Source organism: Halichoerus grypus, chromosome X, assembly GCF_964656455.1.
Source record: "Halichoerus grypus chromosome X, mHalGry1.hap1.1, whole genome shotgun sequence".
NCBI lineage: Eukaryota > Metazoa > Chordata > Mammalia > Carnivora > Phocidae > Halichoerus > Halichoerus grypus.
Window position 1 is genome coordinate 76,270,791 of NC_135727.1, and position 22,377 is coordinate 76,293,167.

At 40.0% G+C, this 22,377-nt stretch overlaps 1 protein-coding gene across 5 annotated transcripts in view; it reads left to right on the forward strand.

Annotated features, from left to right (window-relative positions):
* Positions 1 to 1,059: 1,059 nt before the first annotated feature.
* The window catches only part of LOC118519988 (zinc finger C4H2 domain-containing protein), a 67,087-nt gene continuing 45,769 nt past the window's right edge, over positions 1,060 to 22,377 (forward strand). Inside the window, exons 1-2 of one of the 5 annotated variants that reach the window (XM_078065330.1) lie at positions 1,060 to 1,246; positions 18,912 to 19,022. In XM_078065330.1, coding sequence (XP_077921456.1) covers positions 1,194 to 1,246; positions 18,912 to 19,022 — 164 coding nt within the window. In that variant the 5' untranslated portion in view covers positions 1,060 to 1,193. Of the gene's footprint in view, positions 1,247 to 18,034; positions 18,074 to 18,911; positions 19,023 to 22,377 lie in introns of those variants that run through there. The other 4 variants (XM_078065329.1, XM_078065333.1, XM_078065332.1 and 1 more) reach the window with 4 other exon arrangements.

Genomic DNA, 22,377 nt, shown 5'->3' on the forward strand with positions numbered 1-22,377 from the left:
AGTACCTCTTTCATTGACTGGCAAAATCTGTCCACAATAGCCAAACTGTGGAAGGAGCTGAGATGTCCTTCAACAGATGAATGGATAAAGAAGATGTGGTTTATATATACAATGGAATATTACTCAGCCATCTGAAAGGATGAATACCTACCATTTGCATCGCCATGGATGGAACTGGAGGGGATTATGCTAAGTGAAATAAGTCAATCAGAGAAAGACAATTATCATATGGTTTCACTCATATGTGGAATATAAGAAACAGCACAGAGGATCATAGTGGAAGGGTGGGAAAACTAAATGGGAAGAAATCAGAGAGGGAGACAAACCATGAGAGACTCTTGACTCTGGGAAACAAACAGGGTTGCGGAAAGGGAGGTGGGTGGGAGGATGGGGTAACTGGGTAATTGGCATTAAGGAGGGCACCTGATCTGATGAGCACTGGGTGTTATATACAACTAATAAATCATTAAACACTACACCAATTTGAATTAAAAAAAAAGAATAAAAAGATCTGAGCTCAGTAACTGTTTTTAGAATGAATGGAGGGCTGGAAGGAACTAGGTCACTCCCCCATTCCCCCAGCTTTAGCAGCTGCTCCCTCCTTCCTCCCCCGCCTCTTCTCTAATCCCACCCCCCTCATCTCCATCTGAATGCCAAAGCCACTAATTCCCCTGCAGCAGCCAGAACATTCAACATCTCAAAAGAGAATTCTTCTGCAGGGTTTCTCTCCAGCGAGAAAGCGTCCACTAATTAGGGACTCCTGGTTATCTTTGGGGAGGGGGTAGGCATAAGGGCCCCGGGAATGGAAGGGTGTGAGTACGTCTCTTATCTCTCCAGTTGCCTTCTGGGGTATTTTTTCCCATTTTTCCCGCATGGGCCAGACGAATATCCTCGTTCCCTTGAACACCTCACAACCTTTGACATAATTATCTGTGACAAATTGATTTAAAACGTGACAGCAGGAAGAGAAACAGGAATGTCTCGCTTGGCCTTCTGGGAGTTGTAGTCCCGCTGGTCCCTGGGCTGCCTGGCTGGTCCAGGAGCTGCGGACTACAGCTCCCAGGGCTGCTCTGAATCCCTACCGCACAAGCTCAGAGCCCCATGCCCGGAGGCGGTGGTTACGTTGTGTCTATTGTATCCCTGGTCGTGTGTGTTTGTACATTTCTCGGGACGTGAAATTGAGAGTGAAAAGCATGGCAGATGAGCAAGAAATCATGTGCAAATTGGAAAGCATTAAAGAGATCAGGTAAGTGGAACATTGCAGCGCCCTCTCAGACCCCTTGAGGCCCCCAAAATACCCCGCTGCGGGAGAGAGCTGAGTTACCTACGGAAAGTATCTATTGTTAAGCTACTTGTGGAGAGGGGCGGGAAAGGAACACATTCACGGAATTCAAGGATAGGAGGGAGGCTGGAAGGTGTCGGGACTGAGGCTAGCGGAGAAACTGACCAAGAGAGACCTCTTGCCAGATGTCAGAGAGAAAGCCAGATGGAGACACACGGGGGTTGGGGAGGACGGGGTGGGAGTGGGCGGTGGGTGGTAGTGGTGGTGTTGGTTCCAAGACAGCTTTTTTCATCTTGGGGTGGTAGTTAGGGGACAGCATTCTTAGATCCATTATTTTTTTAGGGTTTGTTGGCTCCATGGTGTATGTGACTCCTTGCTCTTTCGGAGTCAAGATTTTTTTCAGTCTCCTGATCAACTTCAGGACCTAGAGCTCAGGCTAGCCTTTTGAGAGCAAAGTCCAGCACACTGGGGCTGGTGGTGGCCGCCAGGGACTGAGAGCTGGGGGTGCAGAAGTATCCGGCAGGCTGGGACTGGTAGGACGGCAAGCACTCGCGCGTGTTTATTTTTTGCATTCACACATTCACCACCTTCTTCCTCTCCTACCCGGTGCTCTGTAAGGGGGATGGGAGCAATGGAGACGGGGGGAGGCGGTGGCTGTGCCAGATGGTGGGAACTCAGCTGCAGCTCTAAGGTGCCAGAGGTGAAGGGCAGGCCAGCAAAGTGGGAGTTGCCTGCGTACTGACCCTTTCCTTCCAGGCGCAGCTTTGGCAAGGTGATGATGTTGTCCTTGCTCAGAACACAGTATCGCCAGGCAAGTAGACTGTCTGGGATCGCACCAGGCTTTCCTTCACCTACTCTGCTTTGCCAGAACCAGTCCCCCTCGCCGGCCCCAGCTTCCACCCTCATTTTGAGGGTGGCCTGGGTTGGACAGTCTCCCTTTAGTGCTTTCATGGAACCTGGGGGAAAGGATGTGGATATCAAGTGTGTCTCTTTAAGAAATAAGACTTTAGACCAAGAGACTTAACCCTTGGAGTTGATGTCTTTGGTGAAACTCACACATGTAGGTGGTATAGGGAAGCACTTGAGCTTTTTTGTCCTTTGGAGGGGTTGCATCTCTACTTCTGCTGGGGTGTAAAGGGAAGGGAACTATTATTTATTGAGCACATGGTATGCCAAGTTCATTGACCCACTATTGCTTATTTCAGCAAGAGTCCTGAGAGCTTCCTACACCTCATTACAACTGGGAAAATGGAAGGTCAGAACATTTAGGTAACTTTCCCAGAGTCAAACAGCTTGAAAATGCCAGATTTTGACAGGAACCCAGTCAATTTGTGTGCAGAGGCGCTGGTTTTCCCACTCTATCCCACAGAGGGTCTAGGAAAGGCTGGGGGGGTGGGCGGTTATGTTGCAATATTTTTCTGCAAAATCATAAGGAAATAAGGAGTGAGATACTTTGGTGTGTCAGAAGGCCAGCTATCATAATAACAATATAGCTAATAAGAAGCTTAGGCCTGCAAGTGAAGAGCCTAGATTTCTGTTCTTACTGGATTTTAAAGAAACCTCTTTCCCACCCCAAAAGAAGGTACAGTTGGGAGAAAGGCAAGTAACCCTTCCCAGTGCAGACCACATGGGGAGCCTTTACCCTTACCATTATAAGTCAGGCATTCCTACTGCTAGCTGGGATGGCTACATCAGTGGCCTACAGAGAGGGCTGAGCTCCCACCAGCAACCAGCAGTAACAAGGAGCCCCTTGCAAACCTGGAGGTCAACCAGAGACCCAGTGGAGAACCTGGACTTAAACTGCTCACTTGCTGCAAAAGGAACATGTCAGGTCTGCATAACCAAAAGTTTTAAAAGAGATCCATTGTCCAAATATAATTTTTAGAAAAATCACTTGCCATACCAAGATTATCAATTTAAATGACAAGAGAAAGTAAACCCTTGTGAACATTGAGATGACACAGATGTTAGAATTATCTTACAAAGATTTTGAAGTATTCACTAAGTGATTGCAACACACTTAAATGATAAAATCAAATATCTCAGGATATAAATAGAAAGTCTTAGCAAGGTTATATAAAACATAAAGGAGAACCAAATAGAAATTTGTGAACTGAAAAAATACAATAGCCAAAAAAAATTATACAAACTGAGTGGATGGGCTCCACAGCAAGATGGAGAAGATAGGAAAAAAAATAAGACAACTTAAACATCAAACAGTAGAAATCTCACAATCTGAACGAAGGAAAATTAGATTCCAAAAAAATAAGAAAAAAGAAAGAATTAAGCAGAGCCTCCAGGCCTGTGGGACTATAACAAAAGATCTAACATTTATGTCAACAGAATCTCAGGAAGAGAGGAGAAAAATTCAGGACTAGGAAAGTACTTAAAGAAATAGTGGGTAAAACTTCCCAAATTGAGCAAAGGACATGAACCTCCAGATTCAACAAGCAAAACAAACACCATCAGGATAAATGTGAAGAAATTCACACCAAGACACATCATAATCAACCTTCTGAAAACAAAGGCAAAGGAAAGATCTAGAAAGCAACCAAAGAGAAACAACACTTTACCTATACCTTCAGGGGAAAAAATTTAGAAGACAACAGATTTCTCCTCAGACACTGATGAGGCCCTAGCAGAAAGTGACACATTTTCCAAGTGCTGAAAGGAGAGAATCATGAATCCTGAATGAAATCCCAAATGAAACCCCAAATCCTATGTCCAGTGATAATATCCTACATGAATAAAAGGATTAATCAAGACATTTTAAAGTGAATTGAAGCAGGGAATTTACCAATAGGAGGTCTACCTTATAAGAATGACTAAAGTAAGTTCTTCAAACACAAAACAAACAATAAAAGGAATTTTGCAAGGAAGAATACAGTGAGCAAAAGCATGGGTAAATACAAGAGAAGTCTTTTCCTCTTGAGTTGTCTGAATTATGCTTGATGATTTGATCAAAATTTATCACACTGTCTCATGCAGTTCTCAGTGTATGTAAACACTTAAGACATTCATGTCACAAGTAGGGGAGTGTAAAGGGAGGTGAGGTTTATATTTCACTTGAGCTGATACAATGATGACATTAGATGACTGTGATAAATTATGTATACATAATGTAATAATGAGAAGAAACACTAAAAAAGCTGTACAAAGGGATACACTCAAAAACATTATAGATAAATCAAAATGGAATTTAAAAAATGTTCAAGTCCCCCACAGGAAAGCAGGACAAAACAAAAAACAAAAAAACAAAAACAAAAAGAACAAAAACTAAAACCAGATAGAACAAACAGGTAACTAAAATGGCAGGCTGAGCCTTAACATATCAATAATTTTGTACATATAAATGGTCTAGACACCAATGTGAAAGAGTGGATTTAAAAAGAAAACAATCCAACTATATACTATCTATAAATAAATGCACTTCAAATATAATGATATAGGTAAGCTGAGAGTAAAAGGAGGGGAAAAGATACCATGGAAACTTTAAAAGAAACCAGGAGCAGCTATGTTAATGTCAGATAAAGCAGATTTCAGAGCAAAGACAAATCCCAGGAACAGAGTGGGATATTACATAATGAGAAACGGTCAAACCACCAAGAGGACATAACAATTCTAAATATGTATGCCCCAAAAGTCATTTAAATTAACTTGCTTTAGACAATTTTACAGTAATATACAAAGGTTACATCACTTGGTTTAAGAATTTAAAGTGGGGAAAGTACTATAAATACATACCTGATGTTCACACATGGGACGGGTAAACATGTATGGGGGGGGAAGAAGGAGGGAGCAAAGGAAGGGGTAGAAGGAACTGGAGAAAGGAGCTCACATTTGTTGATCACCTAATTTCAGAGCTCTTGGCTCATTTATATTTGATTGTCCTAGTGGAAATCTGTGGTAGGAATTATTATCCCCATTTTACAGTAATGATACTGAGGTTCAGAGAGGTTAGATAACCTATCTATGGTCACACAGCTAAGAAAAGGAAGAGAGAATACATCCTCCTATTCACATGGCATACGCATTTCAACAAATGCTGATACTCTCATTAACTATTATTTACAGTTCTTTAACTGCTCTAGTCTCAAATCCCTAGAAGGTATGAGCAGAGCAGCCTATTTCTGTTAAAAAATAATAATAATGTCACTTCTGAGCTTAAGTAGCAGTGATGATGGCAACATCATCAAAAGACCTGATTAAGACAAGCTGGAAGCTAGACAGACCCCCCAGGCCCAGGCCCAGAAAGAAACTCATTCATACTCAGTGTTCATGCATACAAGTGGCAGAATTTGAAATGGGAAATGTTTCAGGAATAGATTCTCCAACCACAGACCATTCCCTACTCCTGACTCTGACCACAGGTCCAGCCCTGTCTTTTCTCTCAATCCCAACCACATTCCCAATACTGTGCTTCATAACATAGCCCCCAAATCTCACACTGGTCTGTTTTGCCAACCCATTCGTTAGGCTTTCAGTTGGTGGTGAAGGAACATGCAGATATGTAGAAAGGGGACAGGGAGAATAGAACAAAAGAAAGGAGATAGAAAAGAGGGAAGAAAAGAAGCTATGAGGCAGAGAAAGTGAGTGCAGCCATCACTAAATGAACCAGAGCCCTTCACCAGCTCCCCAGATGCATACTAATATCTCCTTATCATGCACATTCCATTCATACACACACATTACATCCAACCATGCCCTGGTGCACACATATCTATACACAATGAGTTTTCCCTGCTTAAGAAAGGAAAACACATTTTGGAAGTATAAACAGGTGTACCTCATTTTATTGTGCTTTGCAGATAGTGTTTTGTTTTGTTTTGTTTTTTGTTTTTTTTTACAAATTAAAGGTTTGTGTCAACCCTGCATCAAGCAAGATTTTGGGTGACATTTTTCCTATAGCATTTGCTCACTTCATGTCTCCATGTCATATTTTGGTAATTCTTGTAATATTTCAAGCTTTTTCATTATTATTGTATTTGTTATGGTGATCAGTGGTTAGTGATCTTTGATGTACTATTGTAATTGTTTGAGGGTGCCATGAACTGCACCCATATAAAATGGTGGACTTACTCAGTAAATGTCTGTTCTGACTGCTCTACTGCCCAACTGTTTTTCCATCTTTCTCCAACTCCTTGAGCCTCCCTATTCCATGAGACACATCAATATTGAAATTAGGCCAATTAATAAGCCTACAATGATCTCTAAGTGTTCAAGTGAGAGAAACACATCTCTCACTTTAAATCAAAAGCTAGAAATTATTAAACTTATTGAGGAAGGCAAGTCAAAAGCTGAGATAGGCCAAAAGCTAAGCTTCTTGTGCCAAACAGTTAACTAAGTTGTGAGTGCAAAGGAAAATTTCTTGAAGGAGTTGAAAGTGCTGCTCCAGTGAATAATAAGAAAGAAAAACAGCCTTATTGCTGATATGGAGAAAGTTTTAGTGGTCTGGTTAGAAAATAAAACAAGCCACAACATTCCCTTAAGCCAAAGCCTAATCCAGAGCAAGGCCCTAACATTTTTCATTTCTGTGAAGGCTGAGAGAGGTGAGGAAGCTGCAGAAGAAAAGTTTGAAGCTAGCAGAGGTTGGTTCATGAGTTTTAAGAAGCCTTCTCCATAACACAGAAGTATAAGGTGAAGGCAAGCACTGATGTAGAAGCTGCAGCAAGTTATCCAGAAATGTAGCTAAGATAATTAATGAAGGTGGGTACACTAAACAACAGATTTTCAATGTAAATTAAATAGCCTTATATTGGAAGTAGATGCCATCTAGGACTTTCATAGCTAGAGAGAAGTCAACACCTAGTTTCAAAGCTTCAAAAAACAGGCTGACTCTCTTGTTAAGGGCTGATGCAGCTGGTGACTTTAAGTTGAAGCCAAGGCTCATTTACCATTCTGAAGATCCTAGTGCACTTAAGAATTATCCTGAATCTTTTCTGCCTGTGGTCCATAAGCAGAATAACAAAGCCTTGATGAGAGCACATCTGTTTACAACATGGCTTACTGAATATTTTAAGCCTACTGTTGAGACCTACTATTGAGAAAAAAAAATAATTCCTTTCAAAATATTGCTACTCTGACAAGATACCTGGTCATCCAAGAGCTCTGATGAAAACAAACAACGAGATTAATGTTGTTTCCATACCTGCTAACACAGAGTCCATTATGTAGCCTATGGATCAAGAAGTAATTTCACCTTTTAGATATACATTTTCTAAGGGCATAGCTGCCATAGATAGTGATTCCTCTGATGGATCTTGGCAAAGTAAATTGAAAACCTTCTGGAAAATGTTCATTCTAGATGTCATTAAGAACACTCATGGTTTATGGGAAGTAGTCAAAATATCAACATTGACAAGAGTTTGGAAGAAATTAATTGCACCCTCATGGATGACTTTGAGGGGTTCAAGACTTCAATGAAGGAAGTAACTGCAGATGTAGTAGAAATAGCAGGAGAACTGAAATTAGAAGTAGAACCTGAAGATGTAACTGGGTTGCTGCAATCTCATGATAAAACTTCAACAGATGAGGAGTTGCTTCTCATGGATGAGCAAAGAAAGTGGTTTCTTGAGATGGAATCTACTCCTGTGAAGATGCTGTGAAGATTGTTGAAATGACAACAAAAGATTTGGAATAGTACATAAATATTAGTTGATAAAGCAGCAGCAGCTTTTGAGAGGATTGACTCGTTTTGAAAGAACTTCTGTGGGTAAAATGGTATCAAACATCATCACATGCCACAGAGACATCATTCATGAAAGGAAGAGTCAATTGATATGGCAAACTTCATTGTCTTATTTTAAGAAATTGACAAAACAACCACACCTTTTGCCAACCATCACCCTGATCATTCAGCAGACACCAAGATCAAGGCAAGACCCTCCACTAGCTAGAAGATTATGACTCATTAAAAGGTCACATCATGGTTAGCAGTTTTCTAGCAATAAAGTATTTTTTAATTAATGTATGGGCATCTTTTTTTAGACATAATGCTATCGTACACTTAATAGACTACAGTACAGTGTAAACATAGCTTTTTATGCACTGGGAAACAAAAAAAAAATATTGGCTCTCTTTATTGCAATATTCACTGTATTGTAGTGATCTGGAACAGAATCCACAATATCTCAGAGACATGCCTGTTTTGTGGTGTGAAGTAGATTTCCTTAAGTGTAAGTTTCTGTTCTGGGTCCTCTCTTTTTCTTTCTTTACACATTCTCCTGGGTGACCAGCTATACTCTTATGACTTCAGATATTACCTTCAAATCCCCAATCTCTATCCCCCTACCTTCCTTCCAAACTTCAGCCCAATACATCCCACACTGCAGTGGGTTTGTCCACCTGGTTGTTCCACAGATGCTGCTTAAGTTGGCCAACTCTTATGACTTTGTCTCTCCCTACCCCAGTCCAGGTTCTGGTTTAATGCCATTATTCTCTGAATATAACTATTGAAACCTAAATGTCAGTGTTGCTTACACTTTCTTTTTTACAAATTGTCTCTGACTCTTAGCAAATCCTACTGTTTCTATGTTTGCCATATGGGTTAAATTCCTGCCCCACCCTCCACTTCCACAATAACTGCCCCATTTTATGCCTTCATCAAGACTGAACTGCATGTTTGTAATTCTACCTATAGAATTACTTTCCTGTCTTCATTCTCCTTCCTTGTATTCAATGCCATCCACATTGCTATAAGAACTATCTTCCTAAAGCATTGGTTATTATTATGTTCTCTCTCAAACACATTTATCAACTTCCCATTGCCTATAGCAATATTTTTCAAAACACAGGTCATGAACAATATGTTTCATGAGAAAATTAATCAGTTGTCAGTAGCATCTATAAAATATTTTTAAAATATTTTTATTATTCTTTTATTTAATGCAGTTAGCCAACATATGGTACATCATTACTTTCAGATGTAGTGTTCAATAATTGATCAGTTGCGTATAACACCCTGTGCTCATTACATCATGTGCCCTCCTTAATGCCCATCACCCAATTACCCCTTCCCCCCACCGACCTCCCTTTCAGCAAGCCTGTTTCTTTCCTATAGTTAAGAGTCTCTCATGGTTTTTCTCCCTCTCTGATGACTTATCACTCAGTTTTCCCTCCCTTCCCCTACAGTCCTCTGCACTGTTTTTTATAATCCACATATGAGTGAAACCATATGATAATTATCTTTCTCTGATTGACTTATTTTGCTCAGCATAATACCATCTAGTTCCATCCATGTCCATGTAAATGGTAAGTATTCATCCTTTCTGATGGCTGAGTAATATTCCATTGTATATGTATACCACTTCTTTATCCATTCATCTGTCAATGAACATCTTGGCTCTTTATACAATTTGGCTATTGTGGACATAGCTGCTATTAACATTGGGGTGCAGGTGCCCCCACTGCATTTCTATCTTTGGGGTAAGTACCTAATAGTACAATTACTGGGTCGTAGGGTAGCTCAATTTTTAACTTCATGAGGAACATCCATACTGTTTTCCAGAGTGGCTGTACCAGCTTGCAGTCCCACCAACAGTGTAAGAGGGTTCCCCTTTCTCTGCATCCTTGCCAACATTTGTTCTTCTGTTATTGTTAATTTTAGCCATTCTGACTGGTGTGAGATGGTAACTCATTATGGTTTTGATTTGTATTTTCCTGATGACAAGTGATCTTGAGCATTTTTCAGGTCTCTGTTGGCCATTTTTGTCTTTTTTGGAGAAATGTCTGTTCATGTCTTCTGCCCTTTTCTTGACTGGATTATTTGGTTTTTGGGTGTTGAGTTTGATAAGTTTGTTATAGATCTTGGATACCAGCCCTTTATGTGATGTGTCATATTCAAATATCTTCTCCCATTCTATAGGTTGCCTTTTAGTTTTGTTGACTGTTTCCTTTGCTGTGCAGAAACTTTCTATCTTCATGAAGTCCCAATAGTTCATTTTTGCTTTTGTTTCCTTTGCCTTTAGAGACATGTCTTGCAAGAATTTGCTGTGGCCGAGGTTGAAGAGGTTGTTGCCTGTGTTCTTCTCTAGGATTTTGATGGATTCCTGTCTCACATTGAGGTCTTTCATCCATTTATAATTTATCTTTGTGTATGATGTAAGAGAATGGTCAGTTTCATTCTTCTGCATGTGGCTGTCCAATTTTCCGAGCACCATTTATTGAAGAGACTGTCCTTTTCCATTGGATATTCTTTCCTGCTTTGTCAAAGATTAGTTGACCATAGACTTGAGGGTCCGTTTCTGATCTCTCTTCTGTTCCATTGATCTATGTGTTTGTTTTTGTGCCAATACCATGCTGTCTTGATGGTCACAGCTTTGTAATATAGCTTGAAATCAGGCATTGTGATGCCCCCCAGCTTTGGTTTTATTTTTCAACATTCCCCTGGCAATTCAGGGTCTTTTCTGGTTCCATACAAATTTTAGGATTGGTTGTTCTAGCTCTGTGAAAATTGTTGATGGTATTTTGACAGGGATCACATTGAATGAGTAGATTGCTCTAGGCAGCGTAGATATTTTAACAATATTAGTTCTTCTAATCCATGAGCATGGAATGTTTTTCCATCTCTTTGTATCTTCCTCAGTTTATTTTATAAGTGATCTATAGTTTTTAGATTACAGATCCTTTACCTCTTTGGTTACTTTTATTCCTAGGTATCTTATGGTTTTTGGTGCAATTGTAAATGGGATCAATTCCTTGATTTCTCTTTCTTCAGTCCCACTGTTGTTGTATAGCAATGCAATTGATTTATGTGCATTGATTTTTATATCCTGCCATGTTGTTCAATTCCTGTATGAGTTCTAGCAATTTTGGGGTGGAGTCTTTTTGTTTTCCACATAAAGTGTCCTGTCATCTATGAAGAGTGAGAGTTTGGTTTCTTCTTTTCCAATTTGAATGCCCTTTATTTATTTTTATTTTCTGATTGCTGAGGCTAGGACTTCTTGTACTATGTTGAACAACAGTGGTAAGAGCGGGCATCCCTGTCATGTTCCTGACCTTATAGGAAATGCTCTCAGTTTTTCCCCATTGAGAATGATATTTGCTGTGGGCTTTTCGTAGATAGCTTTAATGATATTGAGTTATGTTGCCTCTATCCCTACTCTTTGAAGAGTTTTAATCAAGAAATGATGCTGTATTTTGTCAAATGCTTTTTCTGCATCAATTGAGAGGATCATATGTTTCTTGCCTTTTCTTTTATTAATGTACTCTATCACGTTGATTTTTTTGTGAATGTTGAACCACCCTTCCATCCCAGGAATAAGTCCCACTTGTTCGTGGTGAATAATCCTTTTAATATACTCTTGGATTCTATTGGCTAGTATCTTGGTGAGTATTTTGGCATCCGTATTCATCAGGGATATTGGTCTGTAATTCTCCTTTTTGTTGGGGTCTTTCTCTGGTTTTGGTATCAAGGTAATGCTGGCCTCAAAGAATGAGTTTGGAAGTTTTCCTTCCATTTCTGTTTTTTGAAACAGCTTCAGTAGAATAGGTATTATTTCCTCATTTAAACATGTGTTTAAATATTCCCCTGGGAAGCCATCTGGCCCTGAAATCTTGTTTTCTCAGAGGTTTTTGAATACTTCTTCAATTTCCTTCCTGGTTATGGGTCTGTTCAGATTTTCTACTTCTTCCTGTTTCAGTTTTGGTAGTTTATAGGTTCCTAGATATGCATCCATTTCTTCCAGATTGCTTAATTTGTTGCCATATAGTTGCGCATAATATATTCTTAAGATTGTTGGTATTTCATTGGTATTGGTCATGATCTCTCTCCTTTCATTCATGAATTTAGCAATTTGGGTGTTTTCTCTTTTCTTTTGCATAAGTCTGGCCAGAGGTTTATCGATCTTATTAATTCTTTCAAGGAACCAGCTTATAGTTTCATTGATCTGTTCTACTGTTCTTCTGGTTTCTATTTCATTGAAATTGCCTCCAGTCTTCATTATTTGTCTTCTCCTGCTTGGTTTAGGCTTTATTTGCTGATCTTTCTCCAGCTCCTTTAGGTGTAAGGTTAGCTTGTGTTTTTGAGATTTTTCTAATTTCTTGAGAGAGGCTTGTATTGCAATGTACTTTCCCTCTTAGGACTGCCTTTCCTGTATCCCAAAGATTTTGAACAGATGTGTTTTCATTCTTATTAGTTTCCATGAATTTTTAAAATTCTTTCTTTTTTTATTTAAATACAATTAGCCAACATATAGTACATCATTAGTTTTGGTGAAGTGTTCAATGAAAATTCTTTAATTTCTGTGTTGACCCATTCATTGTTTCATAGGATTCTTTTTAACCTCCATGTGTGTGAGTTCCTTCCAAATTTCCTCTTGTGATTGAATTCATGTTTCAAAGCACTGTGGTCTGAAAATACACAGGGAATAATCCCAATCTTTTGGTATCAGTTGAGACCTGATTTGTGACCCAGTATGTGATCTATTCTGGAGAAAGTTCCATGTGCACTGGAGAGGAATGGGTGTTCTGTTGTTTCAGGATGGAATGTTCTTCATATATCTGTGAAGTCCATCTTGTCCAGTCTGTCATTCAAAGTCCTTGTTTCATTGTTGATCTTCTGCTTAGATGAGCTGTCCATTGCTGTGAGTGGGGTGTTGAAGTCCCTTACTATTAATTTATTCTTATCAATATATTTATTTACTTTGGTTTTTAATTGGTTTATATAATTGGCTGTTCCCATGTTGGGGGCATAAATATTTACAAATGTTAGGTCTTCTGGTTGGATAGACCCTTTAAATATGATATAGTATCTCTCTTCATCCCTTTCTCCAGTCTTTTGTTTAAAATCTAATTTGTCTGATATGAGGATTGCTATCCCACCTTTCTTTTGAGGTCCATTAGCATGATAAATGGTTCTCCACCACCTCACTTTCAGTCTGGAGGTGACTTTCGGTCTAAAATAAGTCTCTTATAGACAGCATATAGATAGGTCTTGCTTTTTTTTCCAGTGTGATACCCTGTGTCTTTTGATTGGAACATTTAGCCCATTTACATTAAGAATAACTATTGAAAAATATGAATTTATTGCCATTGTATTACCTATAAAGTCCCTGTTTCTGTAGCTTGTCTGTTTCTTTCTGGTCTGTGTTACTCTTGGGCTCTCAATTCGACTACAGGATCCCCCTTAATATTTCTTGAGGGCGGGATTGGTGGTCTCATATTCCTTCAGTTTCTGTCTGTCCTGGAAGCTATTTATCTCTCCTTCTATTCTGAATGACAGCCTTGCTGCATAAAGTATTCTTAGCTGCATGTTCTTCTCATTACTAGTACCCTGACTATATCATGCCAGCCCTTTCTGTCCTGCCAGGTCTCTGTGGATAGGTCTGATATTATTCTGATGTTCCTCTCTCTGTAGGTAAGGAGACTTATATCTCGAGCTGCTCTAGGAGTTTCTCTTTTTCTCTGGAATTTGCAAATTTCCCTGAAATATGCCTCACTATTGTACGTCAGGATGTTGATCTATTTTTATTGATTTGGGGAGGGGTCCTCTCTACCTGTTGGACATAAATGCCTATTTCCTTCCCCATATTAGGGAAGTTCTCACCTATAATTTGCTCAAATATAACTTCTGGCCTCTGTCTTCACCCTCTGGCACCCCAGTTAATTTAACATTGGTATATTTCATGGCATCATTGATTTCTCAAAGTCTGTTTTCATGGGCTATTAGTAGTTTTTCTCTCTTTTCTTCAATTTCCTTTCTTTCCATCAACCTGTGTTCTAGATTACTTACTCTCTCTTCTGCCTCAGTCACCCTAGCTGTTAGAGCATCCAATTTAGACTGCATCTCAGTTATAGCATTTTTAATTTCAGCCTGATTAGATCTAATTTCTGCACTATGATATTCTCTAGTGTCTTTTAATGCTTTTTCCAAGCCCAGCTATTAACTTTATAATTGTTATCCTGAACTTCACCTCTGACATCTTATATCCGTATCAGTTAGGTGTGTGGCAGAGAATATTACCTCCACTTCTTTCTTTTATTGCAAATTCCTCCTTCTAGTCATTTTGCCCAGAGAAGAATGGATGAGTGAGTGAACAGAATCAAAAATATCAACCATGACCCAAGCAAAATATTCACTAGACAAATCTGAAGCGGTCAGAAACCAAAACAGAAAAGCAAATAAAAACAAAACATTAAAAAAAAAAGAAACAAAAATAAAGTTGGTGGGGAGAAAGAATATAATCTCACAGGGTGGAAAAAGCAGGGTGATCCACTTATTCCTGAATGAGTTTTGGTCTGTGTGTTAGAAGACACTAAAAATCCCAATATTGCAAAGAAACCTATATATATATATATATATATATATATATATATATATATATATATATATAAAATTGAATAGATCGAAAAACAGCCAAAAATGAAGCATATATCTATAAACTGTGGATGTAAGAAATAAAAGTTAAAAAGCAACTTAGAAACAAAGTGTTGACAAAATTAGAAACTAGTTGAAAAGTGAAAAAAAAAAAGAAATGGAAAATTTTAGACTGAGAGATAAACGGATCATGAGAAATTCCACAAGTTCTATATGCTGTTTTCCCCTAGCGCTTGATTTTTACAGTCTTGTGGGATCCGTAAATTTGTTGTGCGTGTGTTCTTCCAGTTGGTCTTCTGAAGGAGGGACCTGCTGTGGTACTTCTCATGTGTCTTTGCCTGGACAGCTTTGCACCACCCTTTTGCTGGGGGGGTGGGGTGGGGGGGTGGGTTCAATAGGAGCTGGTCCTCTGCCTGGCTTTTGTCCCCTGAAGGCTTTCTTTGCCTGTTTAGAGGATCAAAATAAAAATGGCCATGCCCCATTCTCCAGCCCCAGAGTTGAAAGATCACAGTCCCCTTTATTTAGTAAACCCTCTGGGATAAAAGGTCTTCACTTTCTTTTGTGTCAAACTCCACAGAATGTGCGGTGCATGCCCACAGCAATCTTCCCAGGGGTTGTCTGAGGGCCTTGCATTACTGCCCTTTGTAGGGCCCTGGTGCTAAGAGCGGTCCTGGGATAGTGCACATTCCCACTCTGCCCCCCCCCCCCAGCTGAGTGTCTCCGTACTGTTGTTTACAGGGCCACTACCCTGAGAGCTGTTGCCTGGTCATGGGCACACCTATCCCACCCCTCCTTATATTCATATCAATTAGATCTGTGGCAGAGAGTATTACCTCTGGTTCTTTCTTTTGTTGTGAATTCCTCCTTCTAGTCATTTTGCCCAGAGTAGACTGGATGTATGAGAGAACAAAATCAAAATTATCAACCATGACCCAAGCAAAATACATATCAGACAAATCTGAAGAGGTGAGGCCAAAAAAGAAAAGAGAAAGAAAAAAAAAGGAAAAAAAGAGGGAATATAATCTCCCAGGTGGACAAAACAGGGTGATCCACTTGCTCCTACATGTATTTTTTTTATTTAAATTCAATTAGCCAACATATAGTACATCATTAGTTTTTGATGTAGTGTTCAATGATTCATTAATTGCATATAACACCCAGCAATCATCACATCATGTATTTTGTTCTGTTTGTTAGAAGACATTAAATCCCAAAATTGTAAAGAAAGCAAAAATATATATATATATATATACATATATACATATTTTATATATATATATATATATAATTTGAATACATTGATAGGAAGCCAAATATGAAGAATATATCTATAAAATGTAAAGGTAAAACTGAAATTTTAAAAAAAGACTTAAAGGGGCGCCTGGGTAGCCCAGTCGTTAAATGGCTGCCTTTGGCTCAGGTCATGATCCCAGGGTCCTGGGATCAAGCCCCGCCTCAGGCTCCCTGCTCCACGGGAAGCTTGCTTCTCCCCCCTCTCCCACTCCCCCTGCTTGTGTTCCCTCTCTCACTGTGTCTCTCTCTGTCAAGTAAATAAATAAAATATTTTTAAAAAATAAAAAAATTAAAAAAGACTTAAAAACTAAGTGCTGATAAAATAAGAAACTTGTAAAGAAAAAAAAGAAAAGGAAAAATTTAAACTGAAAGATAAAAGAATCATGGGGAAAAAATATCAAATTCTGTATACTATTTTCCCCTAACGCTGGAGTTTTGCAGTTCTGTGTGCTCTGTAACCTTGGTATTTGCCTGATGTTCCAGCTGGTCTTCTGGGGGAGGGGCCTGCTGCACTGAATCTCAGGTGTGTTTGCCTGGGCGGAGTTGCATTGCTCCTTTCCAGGGACTATGCTCAGTGTAAGCTGCTCCAGGTTGCTTTATGTGGCTTTTGTTCCCTGAAGGCTTTCTGAGCTGCTTTAGGGATGAAAACAAAAATGGTGGCACCCCAATCTCCAGCCCCAGAGCTGAAAGATCAGGGCCCCCTCTCTTCAGTAAACCCTCAGGGAAAAGCAGTCTTCACTTTTGTGTGCACTAAACTCTGCAGACTACTGCTGTGCGTACCCTCACTGATCCTCCCGGGGGAGGGAGGGTCACAGAGGGCCTGCCACTTGCAGGGCCCTCACACTGAGAGCAGTTGCCCAATCATTGGTGCTCCCTGCCCCCACTCCCAGGGGAAGGAGGAGGGTTGCCACGTTTCTGCCCTTTGCAGGGCCACCACATGGGGAACGGTCACCTGATCATGCCACAGCTTGTGGTTTATGGCAAACCGAGATGACAGCCCACTCCTGGACTTGCTGACCAGAGCCGATTTCCCTGCTCCAATGCTTGGGAACTCTCCCAGCTCAGGCACCCCCATTCTTTCTGTTACCCTGAGAATCCTAAGACCACACTGTCCCACCTAGAATTCTGCCCTGCTTCGCCACCTGAGCACCTTTCAGGCAGGGACATCTCTCACTGGAGCAGACTTCTAAAAGTTCTGATTTTGCACTCAGGGGCTATATCACTTTCTGGTAACTGTCTTATGGAGGATCCCTCCCCCCCACCCTTTATCTTCCAATATATCCTCCGTGATTCTCTTCTCCACACCTCCTACCTTGCAAAAAGTGGTTGCTTTTCTATTTGTAGAATTCCAGCAATCCTTTTCTTACATCTTAGGTTGAATTCATAGGTGTTCAGAATGATTTAATAGATATCTAGCTAAATTCAAGGGACCAGATGAAATGAGGTCCCCTACTCTTCCACCATCTTGTCCCAGTCCTGTAAAACATTTTTTAAAATAACAAAATATGATAGAAAATATCATCATATATACATAAGAAATGGTAAGTATTCTTTTCAGAAACTTTTGTTTCAAGTTTTTATCTATGTATGTGTGTATTGGGTCACACTATGAAAATCATTTCTTGCTGTAGGTCATTTCTTACTGTATGTCTACTGGACAGATATTTGCATACATTTGTTGCATTCATGCCCCTCTGCCCCACATGTCTGGCCCAGACCCACATTTCCAATCTTACCTGCTACTACTCCTTTTCATTCAACCTCTCCTTTATCTACATGAACGTTCCTTGCTCTCTTATACACTTTTATTCCCCCAGGCCTTTGCCAATGTCAATCCCTCCTTGAACACCCTTCCCTCATTCCAAGCCTGTAATTCCTAATCATTCTTCAAGGAAGACCCAGAACAAACCCCACTTCTTGTCCAAAACCTTCCAAATTCGCCAGTCCAAATGGATCACTACCTTTTTGGGCTCCCACAGGAAGCTTTATTATTGCACTCAGGTTATTCTGTCTTATCAAGTTTTGAATTGGCATGTATCTCCTTTCCTTTCTCCCTTCATTCAGTCATTGCTCTGGCAGCTTCAGCAGGCTCCTCTGTCACCTAGCTTGAGAAATTACACAGCCTCAGTGCTCACTCAACTGCCAGTTACAGGAGATCTGGTACCTCTGGAATTTAGATATGGGTAAGTCAAGCCAAACAATGCTGATCACAGGAAAGAGAATGGGAAGGAGTTGACATTTGTCAGTGAGCTGTAAGAAAGTCTTTAAACTCAACTGTTCTAAGGTATCTGCTTTTCTCAGAGTAGCTGTTTTCCCAGATGAGCAAATAAATATTAAATGGAGGAACACTTGATACTTAGGGAGTGTTCTAGCTACTAGAGAAAGCAGGAAAAGCTTGCTCCCCTTTCTTCATTCAGTGACATTTACCAACCACCTGTTCTGGGCCCTACACTGGACTGGTATATTCTGTGGGGACCATTAAGGTAAATTAGACATGTTCTCAAGGATCTTAGAATTAAGGTGAATAGCTGTGATCTCTCCCCTGAGTTCCAGACTCATATATCCAACTTCCCACTTAACCAACCCCATTGGATGTGTCACTGGCATCTCAAACAACCTCCAACAGAACTTTCAATTCCACTCCCACAGCAACATTCTCCTTTCCTAGTCTACCCCATCAGTAGTAAATGTCTCCCCAACGCCAAATCTGGAATCATTCTTCATCCCTCCCTCTTTCTTTTTGAAACAATAGCGTAGTGATTAATCAAACATTAGCACACTGGTTTTGCATCAGGCTCTACCTGGAGGACCATTGAAATAGATTGCTGGGTCCCATCTCCAGTTTCTGATTCAGTAGATCGGGGTGGGGCCTATGCATATGCATTTCTAACAAGTTCCCAGGCAATAGTGTTACTACTATTTTCAGGGATCACACTTGGAAAACCACTGCATTAGTAAGACCTAGTAGGTTATACCTATATAATATATTCTGAATCTGTCCACTTCTCACCATTTTCGTAGCTCATCAACAAATCTGTGCAGTTTTCCATCCATCTTCACTACCCAGTGGCTTCACTTGATCAGCCCATCCTCAAGTTCTACACGTCCCAGCTGTCCTACCCTGCTTATTGTGTGAGTATTGGGACTAAGTCACCTCTGAAGCTGGATGACAGATGAGCTTGCCAAGTTTGGCCCAGGAATGAATATTCCATTGCCCTAGAACCTCCCCTCCTCTCTACACTTCCTACTCCATGTTAGCCAGCAAAAAGCCATTGGAAAGAAGTCAGCCAGCTGAGTGGTTTTTGTTTTGACTCAGGATTCTGTCTGGATAGCTGTGGCCTAGGAAGGTCAGATATCCTGGTTCAACAGTTAAGAAAGACTATGACCCCAGTGATTGTGGGTAACCCTAAGGAAGTATATTGTTGTTTTCCTGTGATTCTGTGGTCAAACCTGGTGCACTTTAGCCTCTTGGGAGGATTTCATTATAAAGCTTTCCACATAAAATCACATCTTTAATGACTTGGATGCTTTCCTCACTTGTAAGGCCAAATATGCCACAGGTTCTACCTCATGGAGTCATCTAAGACCTCTGTGCAAGGCTACACTGAGTTCTACTTCTCAGGTGGAATTTCCAAGGTTCCAGGAGGTTCCATGATATGCCCTGTTTCACCCTGAAAATTGGTGACTACACCAGGACAAGAATTCACCTCCATTTGTTTATTTTCTGTCGCTTGAGATCTATCATATGAGGAAAGTTCCTTGGTATGGTGGCAAGGTTGATTAGGCTCACCACAATAGAGTCTCCACTTACTGGCTTTGTGATCTTTGGCAAGCCACTTCTCTCAGCCTCAGAATTTTCATCTGTAAAAATGAAGCTAAACATACCTATTGATATTATCATGATGGGGATTAAATTAGATGACATATAAAATGCCTAGCACAATTACTGGAACATAGGAGACACACACACATACACACACCTACTATTATTAAACAGAACTTTTCTGAACACTCAATTTCTTCTCAGTTCCTGGCACTTATAGACTCTTAATAAATGTTGACTGAATGAATCAAATCCCCCCCCCCATGGTAATGTCTTTCTTTCTCTGAGGCTACTTAAATTACAGTCAATACCCTAAACTTACTACCTATTTGGTTTCATATTGTCACTCCAAATGTAACTGCTGAGCCCTGCTTATGGCCAAAGCAGTGTGATGGATGACGGGGAGTTTACAGGAGAAGTATGAAATTGTGACAGTCTCCAGAAAGCTCTTGTGTGTATAATTATCTGGATTTTAAATTGCTTCATGTGTAAGTCTGTACATTTAGAGGACCCAGAGGACCATAGCTGCATTCTCTTGGGCTAGTTCTTTGCTCTTTTTGGACATCTGTTTCATCATCTCTGAAATGAAGAGGATGAATTTGATTGGTAGCTTTGAAATATTCTCTGAGGAGCCCTGGGAGTTCCATGGAGGTATATCACGGGCCACTCTAATAGAGTCAGGCAGAGTTGGATTTGAAGAGGGAATAAGGACTCTGGGGGTCCCACTTCCATTTCAGCCGTAACAGTTACAATTTGTTCTATTTTCTATATTGGGTCACAATTTTTTATTTGAAGGAAGAGGTCTACTCATCAGTCACCCACAAGATCCAGCACACTGTTGGAGTAAATGGTACTTGCTTAATAAACTTTCTTTGTCCACTTGATTGATAGAAAATGTGAAGAGAGGGGCGCCTGGGTGGCTCAGTCATTAAGCATCTGCTTTCGGCTCAGGTCATGATCCCAGCGTCCTGGGATCAAGCCCTGCATCGGGCTCCCTGCTCCGCGGGAAGCCTGCTTCTCCCTCTCCCACTCCCCCTGCTTGTGTTCCCTCTCTCGCTATGTCTCTCTCTGTCAAATAAATAAATAAAATCTTTAAAAAAAAAAAAAAAGAAAATGTGAAGAGAAAGAAACTAGCATGATGTCTACTCTGTAGGTTAGAGAAAGGAGGGACATTTTCCTTAAATTTAATCTTAGCCCAAACTATCCAGTTACTGGACAGAGCATAGAAAGTGGGGCATTAGATACTGAATGTGAAGAGCATAGTAAAGGCAATTAATCACAAGGGTAACATATCTGCATTTTTTGTTTCATCATTAACCCCCTCCCTAGTCCTCCTGGGTACCTCCATTGTCCAACTCCATTAAAAATCTATTTCCTCTACACAAGCCTTCTGGTGTGTCATTTATTTTCCTGGAGAAACAGGAACAGAGTAGAAAGAGCTTAGAATTTGGGTTTAGACGGTGTTGTGCATTAAATTTAATTCTGAGTACAGTAAGAATTCATTGGAGGATATACGTTTAACAGCTCTATTGAGTTGTAATTTACATACTGTAGAAAACATCCATTTTATGTGTACAATTCAGTGGCTTTTAGTAAATTTACAGAGTTGTACAACTATCACCTCAATACAATTTTAGAACATTTCCATCATCCCATAAAAAGCCCTTATGCCCAGTTTAAATTGATCTCCATTCCCACCCACAGCTCCAGGCAACCAGTAATGCACTTTCTGTCTCTACAGATTTGCCATTACAGGACTTTGCATATAACTTAACATGTTGGTTTTGAGGCTTATACACATTGTAGCATATGCCACTGTTTCTTTCCTTTTTATTGACAAATAGTTTTTCATTGTATGGGTACACCACATTTTGTTCATTTGCTGACCAATTAATGAGCATTTGGATTGTGTCCACCTTTCAGCTTCTATGAATATGTTTCTCTGAACATAGGCATATAAGTCATTGCATGGAAATACGTTTTATTTTTAAGATTTTATTCAAATTCCAGTTAGTTACCATACAGTATAACACTAGTTTTAGGTGTAAAATATAGCGATTCAACACTTCCATACAACACCCAGTGTTCATCACAAGTATACTCCTTAATCCCCATCACCTATTTAACCCATCCCTCCCACTCACCTCCCCTCTGATAACCATCACTTTGTCCTCTATGGTTAAGAGTCTATTTCTTGGTTTGTCTCGCTCTTTTTTCCCTCTTTCTTCATTTATTTTGTTTCTTAAATTCCACATATGAGTGAAATCATTAGGTATTCATCTTTCTTGACTGACTTGTTTCACTTAGCATAATACTCTGTAGTTCCATTCATGTCATTGCAAATAGCAAGATTTCATTCTTTTTTATGCATGAGCAATATTCCATTGTCTATATATACCATAACTTATTTATCCATTCATCAGTCAATGGGCACTTGATCTGTTCTATAATTTGGCTTTTGTAGGTAATGTTGCTATAAACATCAGGGGGCTGTTTGGGTAAATACCTAGTATTGCAATTGCTGGGTCGTAGAATAGCTCCGTTTTTCACTTTTTAAGGAGCCTCCATGCTGTTTTCCAGAGTGGCTTCACCACTTTGCATTTTCACCATCAGTTCGAGAGGGTTCCCATTTCTCCACATCCTCGGCAACACCTAATTTTTTTT